Below are 15,781 nucleotides of genomic sequence, written 5' to 3' on the forward strand. Positions count from 1 at the left end.
GCAATATTCCGTGTTTTTACCAATATATAATCAGCACTGCCATTTTGATATGTCATTCACTGTTAAAAGCATCATAGATATTTATAGTATCACATACACAATAGAAAAAGGTGGAAAGGAAAGTCTTCAAGATGCTTAAGTCTTTAATGACTCATTTTTTGTGGAAGAAAATACACTTTCATGTTTTTGATATTTATATGGTTTATAGTAAAAAAGAAATTTTGAAGATCTATCGATTAAATGAATCAATAAAATACGTATTTTATAGTGAAAAAGAAATTGTAAAGCTCTATCCATTAAAAGAAGCAATCACATATAGAAAATTCATAATATAGAAGTCAACGCAATAGACATGTTAAAGATCTGACTAACGTTTTAATATCTCATTTGTCCTTTGTCTAGATAAAATTACAACTAAGATATTATGAAAACTCTTAATAGGTTGTTTTACTGACAATTACTTCAAGATTGAATGTTTCCACCTATTTAAATATTAGCTATATATGACAACTAAGATTAATTTTTATAAGTAGTGCTTTATATGCTTTATTTTCATATCATTATTTGAAAAATTCTATGATGGTGACTCATTATATTATATTTGATCTCAAATTACAATGGATTTACTTGAAATGTATCAGAGTTGTAACATATCATTATATGAAAAGATTAAATATTTATAGTATAACTAATTGCCGTATTTGAATATCAAAAATAAGACAACGCGTGACCAAACGACGCATTGATTAAACGAGTGCGCAGCACGAGTTTAATCCATAGCGGGTTCAGTCACAAGTTGTCTTATTTTTGATATTCATATACGGCGATTACTTATTCTTTTTATTACATTGGCAAATGGCTTTTTTTTATGAAATTAATGTAAAAAATGTAAGGAACTATATATTTTTCCTATGCATTGACAATTTGTTTTGATCCGACGTTATCAACGTCTTGACAACGCCTATTGTTGTATGACGTCAGAGAGTGAAATAACCACGTTTATTTCACATGTGAAATTATCGGTTTTTATCTAACTGGGAAATCAATGTAATTCATTGCAACCAATGTAATAATTTGGAATATTATTTATATTTAGCCGTGAAAAGAGCAACATATGTCATATGAGTTGTAAATATACTCCATTTAATTTTTAAATTTCTAATTAATAATGTAATCAGACCCCTGTGTCTTTGCAAATTACTAAATAATAGACTTTGATATCTAGTCCAAAACTAAATATAGTAATTGTGCATTATTTCTCATCTTCTACTGCAATATAAATAATTTGGGGGCATCATTTAAAACTCCTTGAAAAATTACTAGAAAAATAGGCTGACACCATACTGCAATATTTAGTCTGAACGTCTAGTGAATTTGAAAAGATTTTACAAAATATTAAAATCTTATTAAAAAACTGGGAAGTTGTTCTTAACAACACAAAGTAGTTCCATTTTGTATGTTAAATTTTGAATAAAATTGAGAATGGAAATGGGGTATGTCACATTTGTGTCAGAGAGGATATTTTAGGATATCATGTTTTGTGAAAAAATATTTTGTCAAAACAACAACATTGTCTTTGTTTTGCTGTAAACACTGTGTACATCACTTTTATTTTTGCTTTTATATAAGCTTTATCTAATACAATGTATTTACGCTGTCTCATAAATGTGTCAGTTTTAGCAGCAAACATGATGTCATTTTATTTTGTATTGTATGGTGCTTGTCCTGATGTTTTAAATATGTAAATACGTTTCCAAATTTAATGTAATTAATTTTTTTTACTGATGTTCATTTTTTTATTGTCATGAATTTTGTGACCATGTATAAATGTTTTGACAGTAAATTAGCTTTGATATAATTATTGTCTTGATATCTTGAGTCCTTTCTCAAATTTAGAGTCAAGGGTCACGAAAAACAACAGTCGCTGTGCTGTTATTTCATATTGCTTAAAGGTCTTGTTGGAAGGTTAAGATCTCACAAAATGTTTAACCCTGCTTCAGGGAATGCACCAATTGGACAACAACCTGACAATAGAGCAGAAACAGCCAGGATATTCTTACCCTTCTGGAGCACCTGAGATCACCTCAAATTTATGATGGGGTTTTGTATAGCTCAGTTATTAGTTTTCTATGTTATGTTTTGTATATTTGTCTGTTTAGCAATGGTATTGTCAGTTTATTTTCAACTAATAAGTTTGAATGTCCTTTTGATATCTTTTGCCTCTCTTTTGGAACAAAATCAGCGCAGGAAAATGACCAGAAAATCTGAAATTCTATAAAAATAGATGAGCAGTTTTTGTAGGTGTCTTCTCCAACTTTAAGATTTTGTTAGCCGGTACAATGTAAGACTTAAGACTTCTGAAACTATTTATCCCAACTTCAATATTTAGCATGGGTTATTGGGATAAGTGAATTTATAAAAGGCTGTGTCTGAGGACAAGAATGCTCAAGCTTTGTAGTTTTAAAAAGGTTAAAAAGGGGCAGTCTAGAATGGTATCATTAGTGACTCACTTCCGAAATTAAAATTTGTCTGCTAGTTTTGGTTCTTAGAACTGTGTATATGAGTTTCAAAAAATTTCGAGTTAACAGTACAAAACTGATATGGAATTGACAGATGGAAGGACAGTCAAGGGTAGCAGACATGTACAGCTAACAATTCTTCCATACAACAAATAAAGATGACCTATTGCTCATAGTTTAAGAAAAACAGACCAAAACACAAAAACTTAACACTAAGCAATGAACCGTGAAGATGAGGTCGAGGTCATATAAAACCTGTGCAACTTGCATATAGATCATAAAATATTTCCATACACCAAATATAGTTGACCTATTGCATTTAGTACTAGAAAAAAAAGACCAAAACTCAAAAACTTAACTTTGACCACTGAACCATGAAAATGAGGTCAAGGTCAGATGACAGCAGCCATCTAAACATGTACACCATAAAATCATTCCATGCAACAAATAAAGAAGTCCTATTGCATACAGTAAAAGAAAAACAAACCAAAACACAAAAACTATAACCAATGAACCATGATATGAAAATGAGGTCAAGGTCAGATGACACCTGCCAGTTGGACAGTTGAATTTATGGGCATGAGAACTTTGCAAAATTCACACATACCAAATATAGTTATCCTATTACTTATAATAAGAGAGAATTTAACATTACAAAATATCTGAACTTTTTTTTCACGTAGTCACTGAACCATAAAAATGAGGTCAAGGACATTGTACATGTGACTGACGGAAATTGTAACATAAAGCATCTATATACAAAGTATGAAGCATCTAGGTCTTCCACCTTCTAAAATATAAAGTTTTTAAGAAGTTAGCTACCGGCGCCCGATTACTATCCCTATGTTGAGCTTTCTGCGACAAAATTCACAGGCTCAACAAAAATGAGGTATGACTGCAAATAAGAAACTCTACCAGAGATAAAATGATGTAGATAAAAGCATCTATATGTCAGCATAAAGTCTGCAACAAATATCACCCACTGAGGTTCCTTTCCATAAACAGGTCTTTCAACCTAAGAAGCTATTAAACTCAGTTTAAAAAGGCTTGACTCATCAGATAGACACAAAGAAATAAAGGATTAAAGAGACAAAGTACTGATCTAAGTGTACCCACGGTTACTGAAAGCTAATTGCAGCTTGTAAATAAGTCATGTTTCCCAGAATTGAATCAATCAGAACACATACAATGGATTTAGTATAAAGATAGTATAAACTTTCTGAAACAATATGACCTTGTGCATATGTAAGTATCTGACTTTACAACAAATACAAGGTTTGCACCTCATTTTTAGCCACATATTAACATCTTCTCAATCACAAGAAACTTGAAAAAAACTTATTTAATTTAGTAATACATCGTTTATTTATTACATTTTAATAATAATAAGTTAAAACTTTTTTCTTAAACTGAATCAATCAGATATATACGAATAAGGTAAAGCTTTCCTCCATCCTTGATGCAACCTGTCTGACAGAACATCTACTAAATCTCTATAACACGCAAGTCCAGCAACATTGTTATCTTCATCGGGATCTATGTCATGTACATATAACTCACTAGCATGTAAATCGGTCCAGTTAGTTTCTAAGGTCAATGGGTCAAAACCTACCCATTCAGTATACCGGTACTTGTCAGTTCTCATGGTATATCCCATAATTTTTATATCTATTAGTTTTGGCTGATCGCTATTTTCCTGGGGTGAATCTGATGGTCGAGGATACTGACTGAAAGCTGCAGATTTCCATTTCAGGTCTGAAGCACCATGACTGAAAACAGTATCTTTGATGACGGGGACTAAACTAGTTCCTTCAGTGCATAGTTCGATACCAGGACCATTTTCTGGACATAATTCAGGAACCATAATGCCACTTAGTTCAGATATCGTTGGAAAAACATCAACAAGTTCAACCAAGGCATTTGTTACTTTGTAATTATCTTTGCTTTTTCGATCATAGATAGACTTTCTGTGTAGCTTTTGTCCTTTATTGGTCAGACCAGGCACATACACAATCAAAGGCACTCTAGTTGCTACCTCAAAATTACTGAACTTAGACCATTCCTGGTGTTCTCCTAGAGACCAGCCTGCAAATAAAATCCAAAATCTGATGTGATGTCTAGTGTGGTAAGGAACCTATATAGTATTCAATAGCTTATAAAGCAATTTTCACAAAATTCATTTTCAATATATACATAAGGTGAGACGTAAATAAAATATTGAATTGAATATATTTCCCAAAAGACTTATACACTTGTAAAAATGTATTCCAATTGGTTGGCCAGTCAGCCCCCAATTTAACAACACCCAGTAAGAACCACACAAAGTATCTCTCTGTTTAATTTGATTTCAATTGGTTAAGCTATTCTCAAGAAAGACTTTGTCTTTATTATTTCTCAAAAAGACTGATGAAATCTATACTCTCATTGCTCAATAAAAGATCATTGAATGTTATAAGCCAGGAAAGTCTAATTTCCTGCTTCAGTAACCATGTTTGGATGTAATTTCTCTTTCCTTTGATGAAATTGTAGCTGAAAAACTCCCTTTCATTTGCATAACAATAAATAATTTATAACAATAAGGGAAATCTTGCAGCAAATAAAATGACAACATTACTATCATTTTTAGGATTAATTGGATCTTATTTCGACCTCCTTCAGCAATTACTCTGAGAACTAACCATGATCACCCATAAATACTATCACAGTAGTACTTGAAAGGTTGTGCTGATCTAATCCTTTCAGTAACTGTCCCACTTGGTCGTCCATATAAGAGGTAGCTGCATAGTAACTTTGTCTCACTAACAGCTACAAAGATATAACAAAAACAACCATTGCCAATTCTTAATATTTTCTTACCCTTAAATAATCAGTGCAAATTATTAGGCAACATTGTTTGTAAGGTTCATGTAGATTGGACTACGTCATCAATTTCCATGGCATCAGTTCAAATGTATGATTTGACATTGTTTTCTGTCAGTTTCAACAGAATGGGGATGTATTTTAAGCTCTGACCTCGTTGGTGATGGTCTTAAATTAAGCTTACAGTTATCTCCAAAGTAGTAAATTTTAATAACTGTATTTATTAAAGAATTTCGTTGAATTTGAGTGTCGTGTCAGATTTTGGTTGAATTTGAGTATCGTGTCAGATTTTAGTTGAATTTGAGTATCGTGTCAGATTTTGGTTGAATTTGAGATTGTGTCAGATTTTGGTTAAATTTGAGTATCGTGTCAGATTTTGGTTGAATTTGAGTATCGTGTCAGATTTTAGTTGAATTTGAGTATCGTGTCAGATTTTGGTTGAATTTGAGTATCGTGTCAGATTTTGGTTAAATTTGAGTATCGTGTCAGATTTTGGTTGAATTTAAGTATCTTGTCAGATTTTGGTTGAATTTCAGATATATAGTATATACATTAGAAAACAGACAGATCTAGAATGTAGGATGTACTACACAATACAGTAAAAGAACAGACAGATCTAGAATGTAGGATGTACTACACAATACAGTGAAAGAACAGACAGACCTAGAATGTAGGATGTACTACACAATACAGTGAAAGAACAGACAGATCTAGAATGTAGGATGTACTACACAATACAGTGAAAGAACAGACAGCCCTAGAATGTAGGATGTACTACACAATACAGTGAAAGAACAGACAGACCTAGAATGTAGGATGTACTACACAATACAGTGATAGAACAGACAGACCTAGAATGTAGGATGTACTACACAATACAGTGAAAGAACAGACAGATCTAGAATGTAGGATGTACTACACAATACAGTGAAAGAACAGACAGATCTAGAATGTAGGATGTACTACACAAGACAGTGAAAGAACAGACAGATCTAGAATGTAGGATGTACTACACAATACAGTGAAAGAACAGACAGATCTAGAATGTAGGATGTACTACACAATACAGTGAAAGAACAGACAGATCTAGAATGTAGGATGTACTACACAATACAATGAAAGAACAGACAGATCTAGAATGTAGGATGTACTACACAATACAGTAAAAGAACAGACAGATCTAGAATGTAGGATGTACTACACAATACAGTGAAAGAACAGACAGATCTAGAATGTAGGATGTACTACACAATACAGTAAAAGAACAGACAGATCTAGAATGTAGGATGTACTACACAATACAGTGAATGAACAGACAGATCTAGAATGTAGGATGTACTACACAATACAGTGATAGAACAGACAGACCTAGAATGTAGGATGTACTACACAATACAGTGAAAGAACAGACAGACCTAGAATGTAGGATGTACTACACAATACAGTGAAAGAACAGACAGACCTAGAATGTAGGATGTACTACACAATACAGTGATAGAACAGACAGACCTAGAATGTAGGATGGACTACACAATACAGTGAAAGAACAGACAGATCAAGAATGTAGGATGGACTACACAATACAGTGAAAGAACAGACAGATCTAGAATGTAGGATGTACTACACAATACAGTGATAGAACAGACAGACCTAGAATGTAGGATGTACTACACAATACAGTGAAAGAACAGACAGATCTAGAATGTAGGATGTACTACACAATACAGTGAAAGAACAATTCTAGGATGTACTACACAATACAGTGAAAGAACAGACAGACCTAGAATGTAGGATGTACTACACAATACAGTGATAGAACAGACAGACCTAAAATGTAGGATGTACTACACAATACAGTGAAAGAACAGACAAATCTAGAATGTAGGATGTACTACACAATACAGTGAAAGAACAGACAGATCTAGAATGTAGGATGTACTACACAATACAGTGAAAGAACAGACAGATCTAGAATGTAGGATGTACTACACAATACAGTGATAGAACAGACAGACCTAGAATGTAGGATGTACTACATAATACAGTGAAAGAACAGACAGATCTAGAATGTAGGATGTACTACACAATACAGTGAAAGCACAGACAGATCTAGAATGTAGGATGTACTACACAATACAGTGAAAGAACAGACAGATCTAGAATGTAGGATGTACTACACAATACAGTGAAAGAACAGACAGATCTACAATGTAGGATGTACTACACAATACAATGAAAGAACAGACAGATCTAGAATGTAGGATGTACTACACAATACAGTGAAAGAACAGACAGATCTAGAATGTAGGATGTACTACACAATACAGTGAAAGAACAGACAGATCTAGAATGTAGGATGTACTACACAACACAGTAAAAGAACAGACAGATCTAGAATGTAGGATGTACTACACAATACAGTGAAAGAACAGACAGATCTACAATGTAGGATGTACTACACAATACAATGAAAGAACAGACAGATCTAGAATGTAGGATGTACTACACAATACAGTGAAAGAACAGACAGATCTAGAATGTAGGATGTACTACACAATACAGTGAAAGAACAGACAGATCTAGAATGTAGGATGTACTACACAACACAGTAAAAGAACAGACAGATCTAGAATGTAGGATGTACTACACAATACAGTGAAAGAACAGACAGATATAGAATGTAGGATGTACTACACAATACAGTGAAAGAACAGACAGATCTAGAATGTAGGATGTACTACACAATACAGTAAAAGAACACATTTGTTATTGTCAGTCTCTGTATCTCTTGTATTTTAACAATTGAAGTACAACAACTGAATTTTATTTTAGTTCAAATTCAAAAGAAGCAAAAAATAAATTTCTTGTTTTGTTAACATTATAAATTTAAATGATGTTTATATTTTAAGATACACATAATTGATTATTCAAAATTATAGAAAAATTGATGTTATGCACTGTAAACCAACTTATTTTTGCACATACCGGTACTGTATTTTGCTTTAAAAAAATACAACAAGTTATGGAATCTGTCTTTGAGGCAATCAAACTTCCATGAGGCCGATGTTTTTTTTCATCCTATTGTCCAACACATATATCACAACCTGTGTTGCTGAGTGAGAATCTGCTAATCAGGCAGTGGTGAAAACATTACAAAAAACCCTACTCAACTTACCATTAATTTTATTTCAAAATGTATAAATATATATTTGTTTTCTTTTCATGATCTAGTAATTCAAGATTTACTCTGGTTGAATTGCACTAGATATAAACAATTAAGGGCAGATAACTCTGTAATTTGCTATCATTTTAACCAAAATTTATTATGATATTTTTTGAATTACCAGACACAACGAAAAAAAGACCTACCAGTGTGTTCTTAGGATGAAAGTAACTTCAAACAAGGATGGTTAGATAAGTGTTTTTTTCAGTCATGTGTTGATTTTTTTAAATTGCCTGATTCTTAGAAAGACAAGTTCCATCTTACCTGGTAATGCTTAGGTAAGGGCCCATAAGGGAAACTAACATTTAACATTTTAACATCATCCCTTTCTCTAAGATCTGCCCAAGGATTCCAGGCAACTAATGGCAGCTTTGGAGGTAGACTAGGATCAGGGGCTAAATGTATTTTATCTAATGGGTATAAATCTGAAATAATCAAATATTAAATAATTTATACAAAGCAATTTAACATGAGGGCACAAAAGTAGTAATTACATCTATGTTATTAAAGGATACTGGTAGTTGTAAAAAGGATAAATACCAGATGTTCACCTAAAAACAACATACAGTTTAATATTCACTTCAATCCAAACATTTTTCATGAAAATTCAATGATATCTTTTGTACACTAATACTTTCTAAATTTTCAAATGGTTGCATCTTAAAAAAGCATGCACACAATCCTTTCAAAACTTTTCATAATTCTGATAAATTATTCATGCAATTTCTATTTAAAAGAGGAATTCTTGTGTGAAAATATTGTTATTTTATTGAGAAATGTTTTGATTATTTTGTTGGGTGGGTTACTGTCTAGTAGATGTATACCCCATCTTTCTGTATAATCAAATTAAATACAAACTGAGATATTCTCTAGGATACTTTAGTGGAATGTGAGGCTTATGATATCCAACAGCCAAGAAAAATGGTTGCCCTGGAAACCTTGAAACATTCTGCATGATCTGCAATGCATGCTGGGTACTTTGTAGATCAGGTAGAGTTTTCTCTGGCATGGCTGTCACATCAACAGGACAAACTATATTCATATAGAGTTTACCATCAGGCCCTGGACATACCTATAACAGAAAAGGTTATTTCAATGTAGTGTTGCCATCACATTTACCAAGAACTATTACAGACCATTAACAAATGAAAAAAAACACCACATGCATGTATTTTAAAGGACTCAACTAGATGCACCACTTTCATATGAACTATCAAAGTTTGTTATAAAATCAGGTAATGATTTCTAAAAAAAAAAGACATTATTAAACATGTTAATTTAATATCTTGTGTTCTTGTATATCAATGAGATTTTGGAATACAAAAAGGGTGATAAGTTGGGACTGACCTTAGCCATCTTATATTGCTGAGTTGATGGATGGTAGGGTGGTACTGACCAACTGTATGGATAATCGTCTGTTTTCCCTGAGGCTGCACCTAAAATGAAAATTTAGCAACATGAAGGATATGGAATATCATAAGTCATTATTTCTTTCCTGCACTGCATGTGATCATGAATGTGAAGTTAAATTAACTGGTTATTTGTCAATCTTTTGCATTGATATATATCTATTCATTGATGTTTTTTAAAAAGATTCTATAAAAGTGTCTACTTCCCTTTAAACAAATTACCTGGGTGGAAGATTTTGCCAACAGAGAACGTGACAAATCCATTGTTTTTGAAGTGTTGTGGTAATGTTGTGAAGTTGCCTCCCCTTTTACGCCAATATGTATGCTGGTCATACACATGTGTTGTATTAGGGCGTCTACTTGTCAAAAAGGAAGCTCTACTAGGTCCACAAATAGCTTGCTAAAATAAAATACAAACATCAAAAGTTATTTCCCCTTCTGGGGCAATCCATAGTCTGAAGTGCTTGTTGCGATTGATTATCTATACAAAAACAAGTTATATTGCTCATTAATTAAAAATGACAAATAAATTACCAACTTCTTAACTACCAGTATCACTGATTCAGGGGACTTTTTTATACACTAATTCATACCATAACTTCTGTTTCTCAACCAACATTCACTTGGGATAGTTTTGTAAATTTAACAGGGTTAATTTCCAGTTCACATTTTCAATTCTGATAAGATAAATTACTATTACTTGTAAGGCCACACCAATTTGATCCCTTGTTCGACAGACCCTCCCGCACCTATTTTTTTCAAAACAGAATTTTTTTATTTCTTTTATATTCCCGCTTCCCGCATCCGGAATTGTAATCATGTCCATTTCCCGCACCGTTTTTTTTTGTAAATATTGTAAAAAGATATCAACATTTGTTAAATCACAGTCTAATCTGTATATAACGATTTTAAACATAAAAGCACCCCACCACAATGTGTAAATATCTGTGAGAATATTTGTTTCAGCATGAAACCTGGAGTGCTCCGATAAAAAGTTATAACAGCGGGTATTTCCATGAAGAACAAAAAATGGTTTCTTTCCCCCTTACTTATATTCCCTATCAAAAAATGTTCGTTGTTAGAATAAAGTACAAAGAACTTCTGAAGGATTTGCCTTCAACTGCAATTATATTGTATGCTGGCGAAACAAAACTATCCATAGCCGCTGCATGTTTATGCACCTGTCCTGATTGATTCAGGAGCATGTCGTTCAGCAGTTATCGTTTGTTGATGTTGTTCATTGGTATTTTCCTGTTTGGATATATAAATTAGATCAATGGTTTTCCTGTTCGAATTGTGTACGCTAATAATTTTGGGGTCCTTTATAGCTTGCTGTTTGGTCTGTATCAAAGCCCTGTGTAAAAGGCCGTACTTTGACCTGTGTTTGTTATTATCAGGTTGAGATCAACCCTCCCTCAGACAAGGGGTCATTTTACTGATGTAGAAAAGAAAATAGAAATACCAAGGATTTGTATAGTTCTTCTATACAAAACCTTTGAACACTTAGAATTTTGTAGTCAAAAAGAGGAGAGTTACATCATATTTTAAAAAAAAAATTCTAAAAGAGGGGTCCACTTATTTTGAATAATATTAAACTGTTAAAGTAAATGTGTTAACATGGTTAGAGTCCAGGAATATAACTAAATTCTTGGACATGTTTTGACCATTTAATACCAGATAGATATATAGTTCTATGAGAAGATATGAGCCCTTTTGTACAAACAAATATATTATAACTTAATTGATCCCTCATAAAACATGTAAAAGGGATATTTATAACATTAAGGGGTTGCCCCCAAACTGATTATGATTCGGATGGAGAATTGTCTCATTGTCAGTCACACATACATAGACCAGATTTAATTATTTCTTGGTGAACAGGGAAAAAATACTTCAGAAATTAAAGAAATGTCAAAGTACAAGTGATAAATCAAGTTTTAATATTGTCAAAACCTTTTATTTTATGTTTACAAAAAAAAAATTATAATCGCTCGCCTTTACTTTTCAAGCTTCGCCTCAAAAATTTGCAAATTGAATATTTTTTTATATCGCTCGCTCGCTCCAAATTTTGGAGTCCAAAAATCCGTAGAACAAGAAATTAAATTGGTGTGGCCTAAATGATGAATTTTTTTCTGTTTTGTAGCCTGTCACAAGACAGGAGCTTGTAATTCAGTGGTTGTCTGTTGTTGCTGTGTTACATATTTGTTTTTCATTCATTTTTTTTGCACATCAACTAAGGCTGTTATTTTTCTTGTTTAAATAGTTTTACATTTGTGATTTCAGGGCCTATTAAAGCTGACTATGCGGTATGGGTTCTGCTCATTTTTGAAGGTCATGAGGTGACCTATAGTTGTTAATTATTATGTCATTTGGTCTGTTGTGGAGAGTTGTCTCATTGGAAATCATGCTACATATTCTTTTTTATATTTAAGTTTTCATGAAAAATACAAATATAAGCAGCAATCTCAAGAAAATGGCTGTACCAAATGAGGAATTAGTCCAAATAATTATGACATTTTGAAAGGCTATTATATTTTTTTTCTTTGATGCCTTACATCAATGTCAAAGCAAATATTTAAAATGGCCTTCCAAGACATCATAATTGTTTGGACTAGTGAGGATTCACGAATATGATAACTGTTATCCAATACTAAAGTTAATTGATACAGTTTAGTGTTTGGTTTTGTTAGGTTTTTATTCATCATCACCTTTTTTTAATTTACCCTGGAGTTCCATATTCTGGATATTACAATTTTAAGAACTATTATTGCCAGACACAGTCACATGCAACAGACTTATACATATATATATATGTTATACTGTGGTTTCACTAATATTGTATACCAATTTGTGGATTTCGTGGGTACAGCATGTACAGTAGAACCACGAACTTAAATGTCCAACAGATAACAAATTTTCTTAAGGAATGTATGCAGACTTTGCCATAACATTAGATATCCACGAATATGCAAGTTTTACTCTACTCAGGCTCAAGCCACAGAAATTGGTACCCACAAATATAAATGAATCCACAGTTAATCAAGTGCTTATACAACTAACCTGGGCATATGTTCTGTTAAATACTACTGATTGACTTGCAAGGAGGTCAATATTTGGAGTGATCAAAGGTTCATATCCATAGCAACCAAGAGATGGCCTAAGATCATCTGCTACTATCAACAGAACATTCAGTTTCCCTGAAAGAAGTAAACAAAATATTTTTTTACTTGATCATAACTCTTTAATTTTGATAATTTAATTTGATAATTACATGTATATCCCCTTTTTTAAGCCATCTTATCTTTATTTATTTATTGTTCTTCAATACCATTTGTACAAGAAGGCCTAGTCTTATCAATCCCCAACACTATATTATTATGCCTAGTATTAATACAGGTTATGTAATGTACTGTTGGGTTGATCTTCCTCTTGTATTTAGTATCTTTACTTATACAGTCTTCTTCCTCCTATCTTCCACCTCTTCTGGTTCTCAGATCACAACTTTGCCTTCTAATTCATGCTAAATGCTTTATCAGTGATTCCATTGCATTGGTGTTTATGACAGATCTTTGGTAGTTCCTTTTTAAATTACTTATACACATCACTATTTAGAGTTTGACATACACGATGCACAAACAAGTCTTGTGTACTACGAGAAGACTTTGTTCACCATAAGCTGTGTACTTGCTACAGTTGTGTTGCTTGGTTGATTTTTCATTTACAAATATACTTATACATCTACTTTATATAATTGAGAATGAATATGTCAAAGAGACAACAACCTGACCAAAGAGCAGATAACAGCTTAAGGCCCCCAATGGGTCTTCAATGCAGAGAGAAAATCCTGCACCGGAGGTGGTTCTCAGCTGGCCCCTTAATAAAAATTGTTTTTTACTAATTCTGTACTGAAATATATATGAACTATTAATTCTAAATTAAAACTAATTACCTTCAGAAATAGTCACTAAAACCAGCAGGAACAGTAATCCATGCCATATGTTCATCATTCAATATTCAACAACTGTCATGACTGTACTTCTTCATACCTACAAATACCCACCAATAGCACAATTAGTAAAATAAACACATGAATATTAACTTGATAAATACAGATAGTCTATAAAGAGCATGAAGAGCATAAAAGTACAAAAACTCTTTTATCTCCCCCGAGTTTAACAAAATGTATAATATATATGTCTAAATTCAAGTCCAAATGTTAATGACATATAAAGTTTTGCTGTTTGGCATAAATCAATCATTTGCCAAAAGCTACTTGGGGACAGGACTCATTTTTTATTATAGAGAAATCTTTTTTTTTCTTCCTATAAACATGATACATTTTTTTCTGCATAATACAAACATAAAGATCTTGAATTGCTACTTACTATCTATAATTTAACTATCCACAGCGGTCTTAGTTCAAATAAATATGACATCTTAAAAAGCTATTATTTTTTTTTCTTTAAAAGGCATTGACGCAAATAATTAAAATAGCCTTGCAAGAAGTCATAATTATTTGGACTACAGCGGTCTGTGTAATGACACTAAAACTAAAAGATAAAAGATTTTGGAAAAAAGGGGGAGGGCTAAAAAATTGTTCTGCCCAGCGTCCCCAAGTGTCTTCTGCAAGAATTGTATAAAATTTATAAAATTCACCTTTACTCATCCGTGCCAAAACACATACTAAATTTTATATGTCTCTTAATTGTCAGTAAATTAGAAAAGATTATCTTTAAGTTTAAATAATCTAACATGTCTAAGACTTCAATTACCTCATTTACTTCATTAAACTGCAAGTGCAGTCCACATGTTGAAGCTGGGATTATTTATATACTTATATATATTATCAATATATCATTTCCAAAATAGTTTAAAGCTCATAAAATTGTCCCAAATAGAAGCACTGAACTGTAAATCAAGGGCGTGTTTTTTTGTTCTTCGGTAGTGAGCCAGAAGAGGTCCATTTCTATTTTTTTGCATTGGGAAGATCTTCTGGCTCTCTTCCACCTCTTCTTTTTAAATAGGTGGTTTAGACAGCAGAAGCACAAAACAAACATGGCGTCGTTTAGTCTAAATGACATTCATAAATTAATGAATGAAGATATACTAGAATGTGAGCTTTGTTATAAACGTTTTTATGGTATAATGACAGCCTTTGTATGACATATCTGTAGGACGATAAGCTGGATGAATATAAGAACTACACGGACAGTAACAGTTAAGGGACAACTATTTGAAATTCTAGAGACGGAATTTTGATTCTTCTTTAGGTACAGAAAACCATCAACGTTTTGAAGATTACTTTCCGGCGTATGCCTGATTGAGGTTGCTAGTTTATTTCAATTTTTCTTTTATTTATTAAACTTTACAATTTTATTGAACTTTTAATTTTTTACATTTTTTTTATTATATTTTTGTAATAGCTGACTTTGAGGCCTCAAGGAAAACTAAAGTCGCTTTGCTAGGGTTCAGGATATTTATTAATCAGTAACATAAAACACCCTGTAATAACAATGATAAAGTTATACTAATTTTACAGATCAAATAATAAATTAGTAATACACGTGATAAGTATAATATTCTTTCATTACATATAATGGTATTATACAAAATATTACACTTTAAAAATACATTTAAGTTATGAACATAATGAGATCAAATATTATGTTTAATCATCAAATCATAGTATTAATGTCTTTACATATAATATTCAGTTGTTCAGATTAACAACATTGATAAATTAAACAAATATTAAAAGCATCTAAACTCAA

General features: G+C 32.2%; 1 protein-coding gene across 1 annotated transcript; it reads right to left on the reverse strand.

Annotated features, from left to right (window-relative positions):
- Positions 1 to 3,857: 3,857 nt before the first annotated feature.
- On the reverse strand, positions 3,858 to 14,909 carry LOC143084859 (iduronate 2-sulfatase-like). Its single transcript, XM_076260915.1, has 9 exons — positions 14,783 to 14,909; positions 13,960 to 14,056; positions 13,071 to 13,207; positions 10,233 to 10,410; positions 9,949 to 10,037; positions 9,460 to 9,673; positions 8,866 to 9,026; positions 5,198 to 5,324; positions 3,858 to 4,604 (listed from the first exon to the last, which is right to left on the reverse strand). The coding sequence occupies exons 2-9, from the start codon at positions 14,015 to 14,017 to the stop codon at positions 3,934 to 3,936; spliced, it is 1,635 nt and encodes a 544-aa protein (XP_076117030.1). The 5' UTR covers positions 14,018 to 14,056; positions 14,783 to 14,909; the 3' UTR covers positions 3,858 to 3,933.
- Between the last annotated feature and the right edge of the window lie 872 nt (positions 14,910 to 15,781).

Source organism: Mytilus galloprovincialis, chromosome 8 (genome assembly GCF_965363235.1).
Source record: "Mytilus galloprovincialis chromosome 8, xbMytGall1.hap1.1, whole genome shotgun sequence".
NCBI lineage: Eukaryota > Metazoa > Mollusca > Bivalvia > Mytilida > Mytilidae > Mytilus > Mytilus galloprovincialis.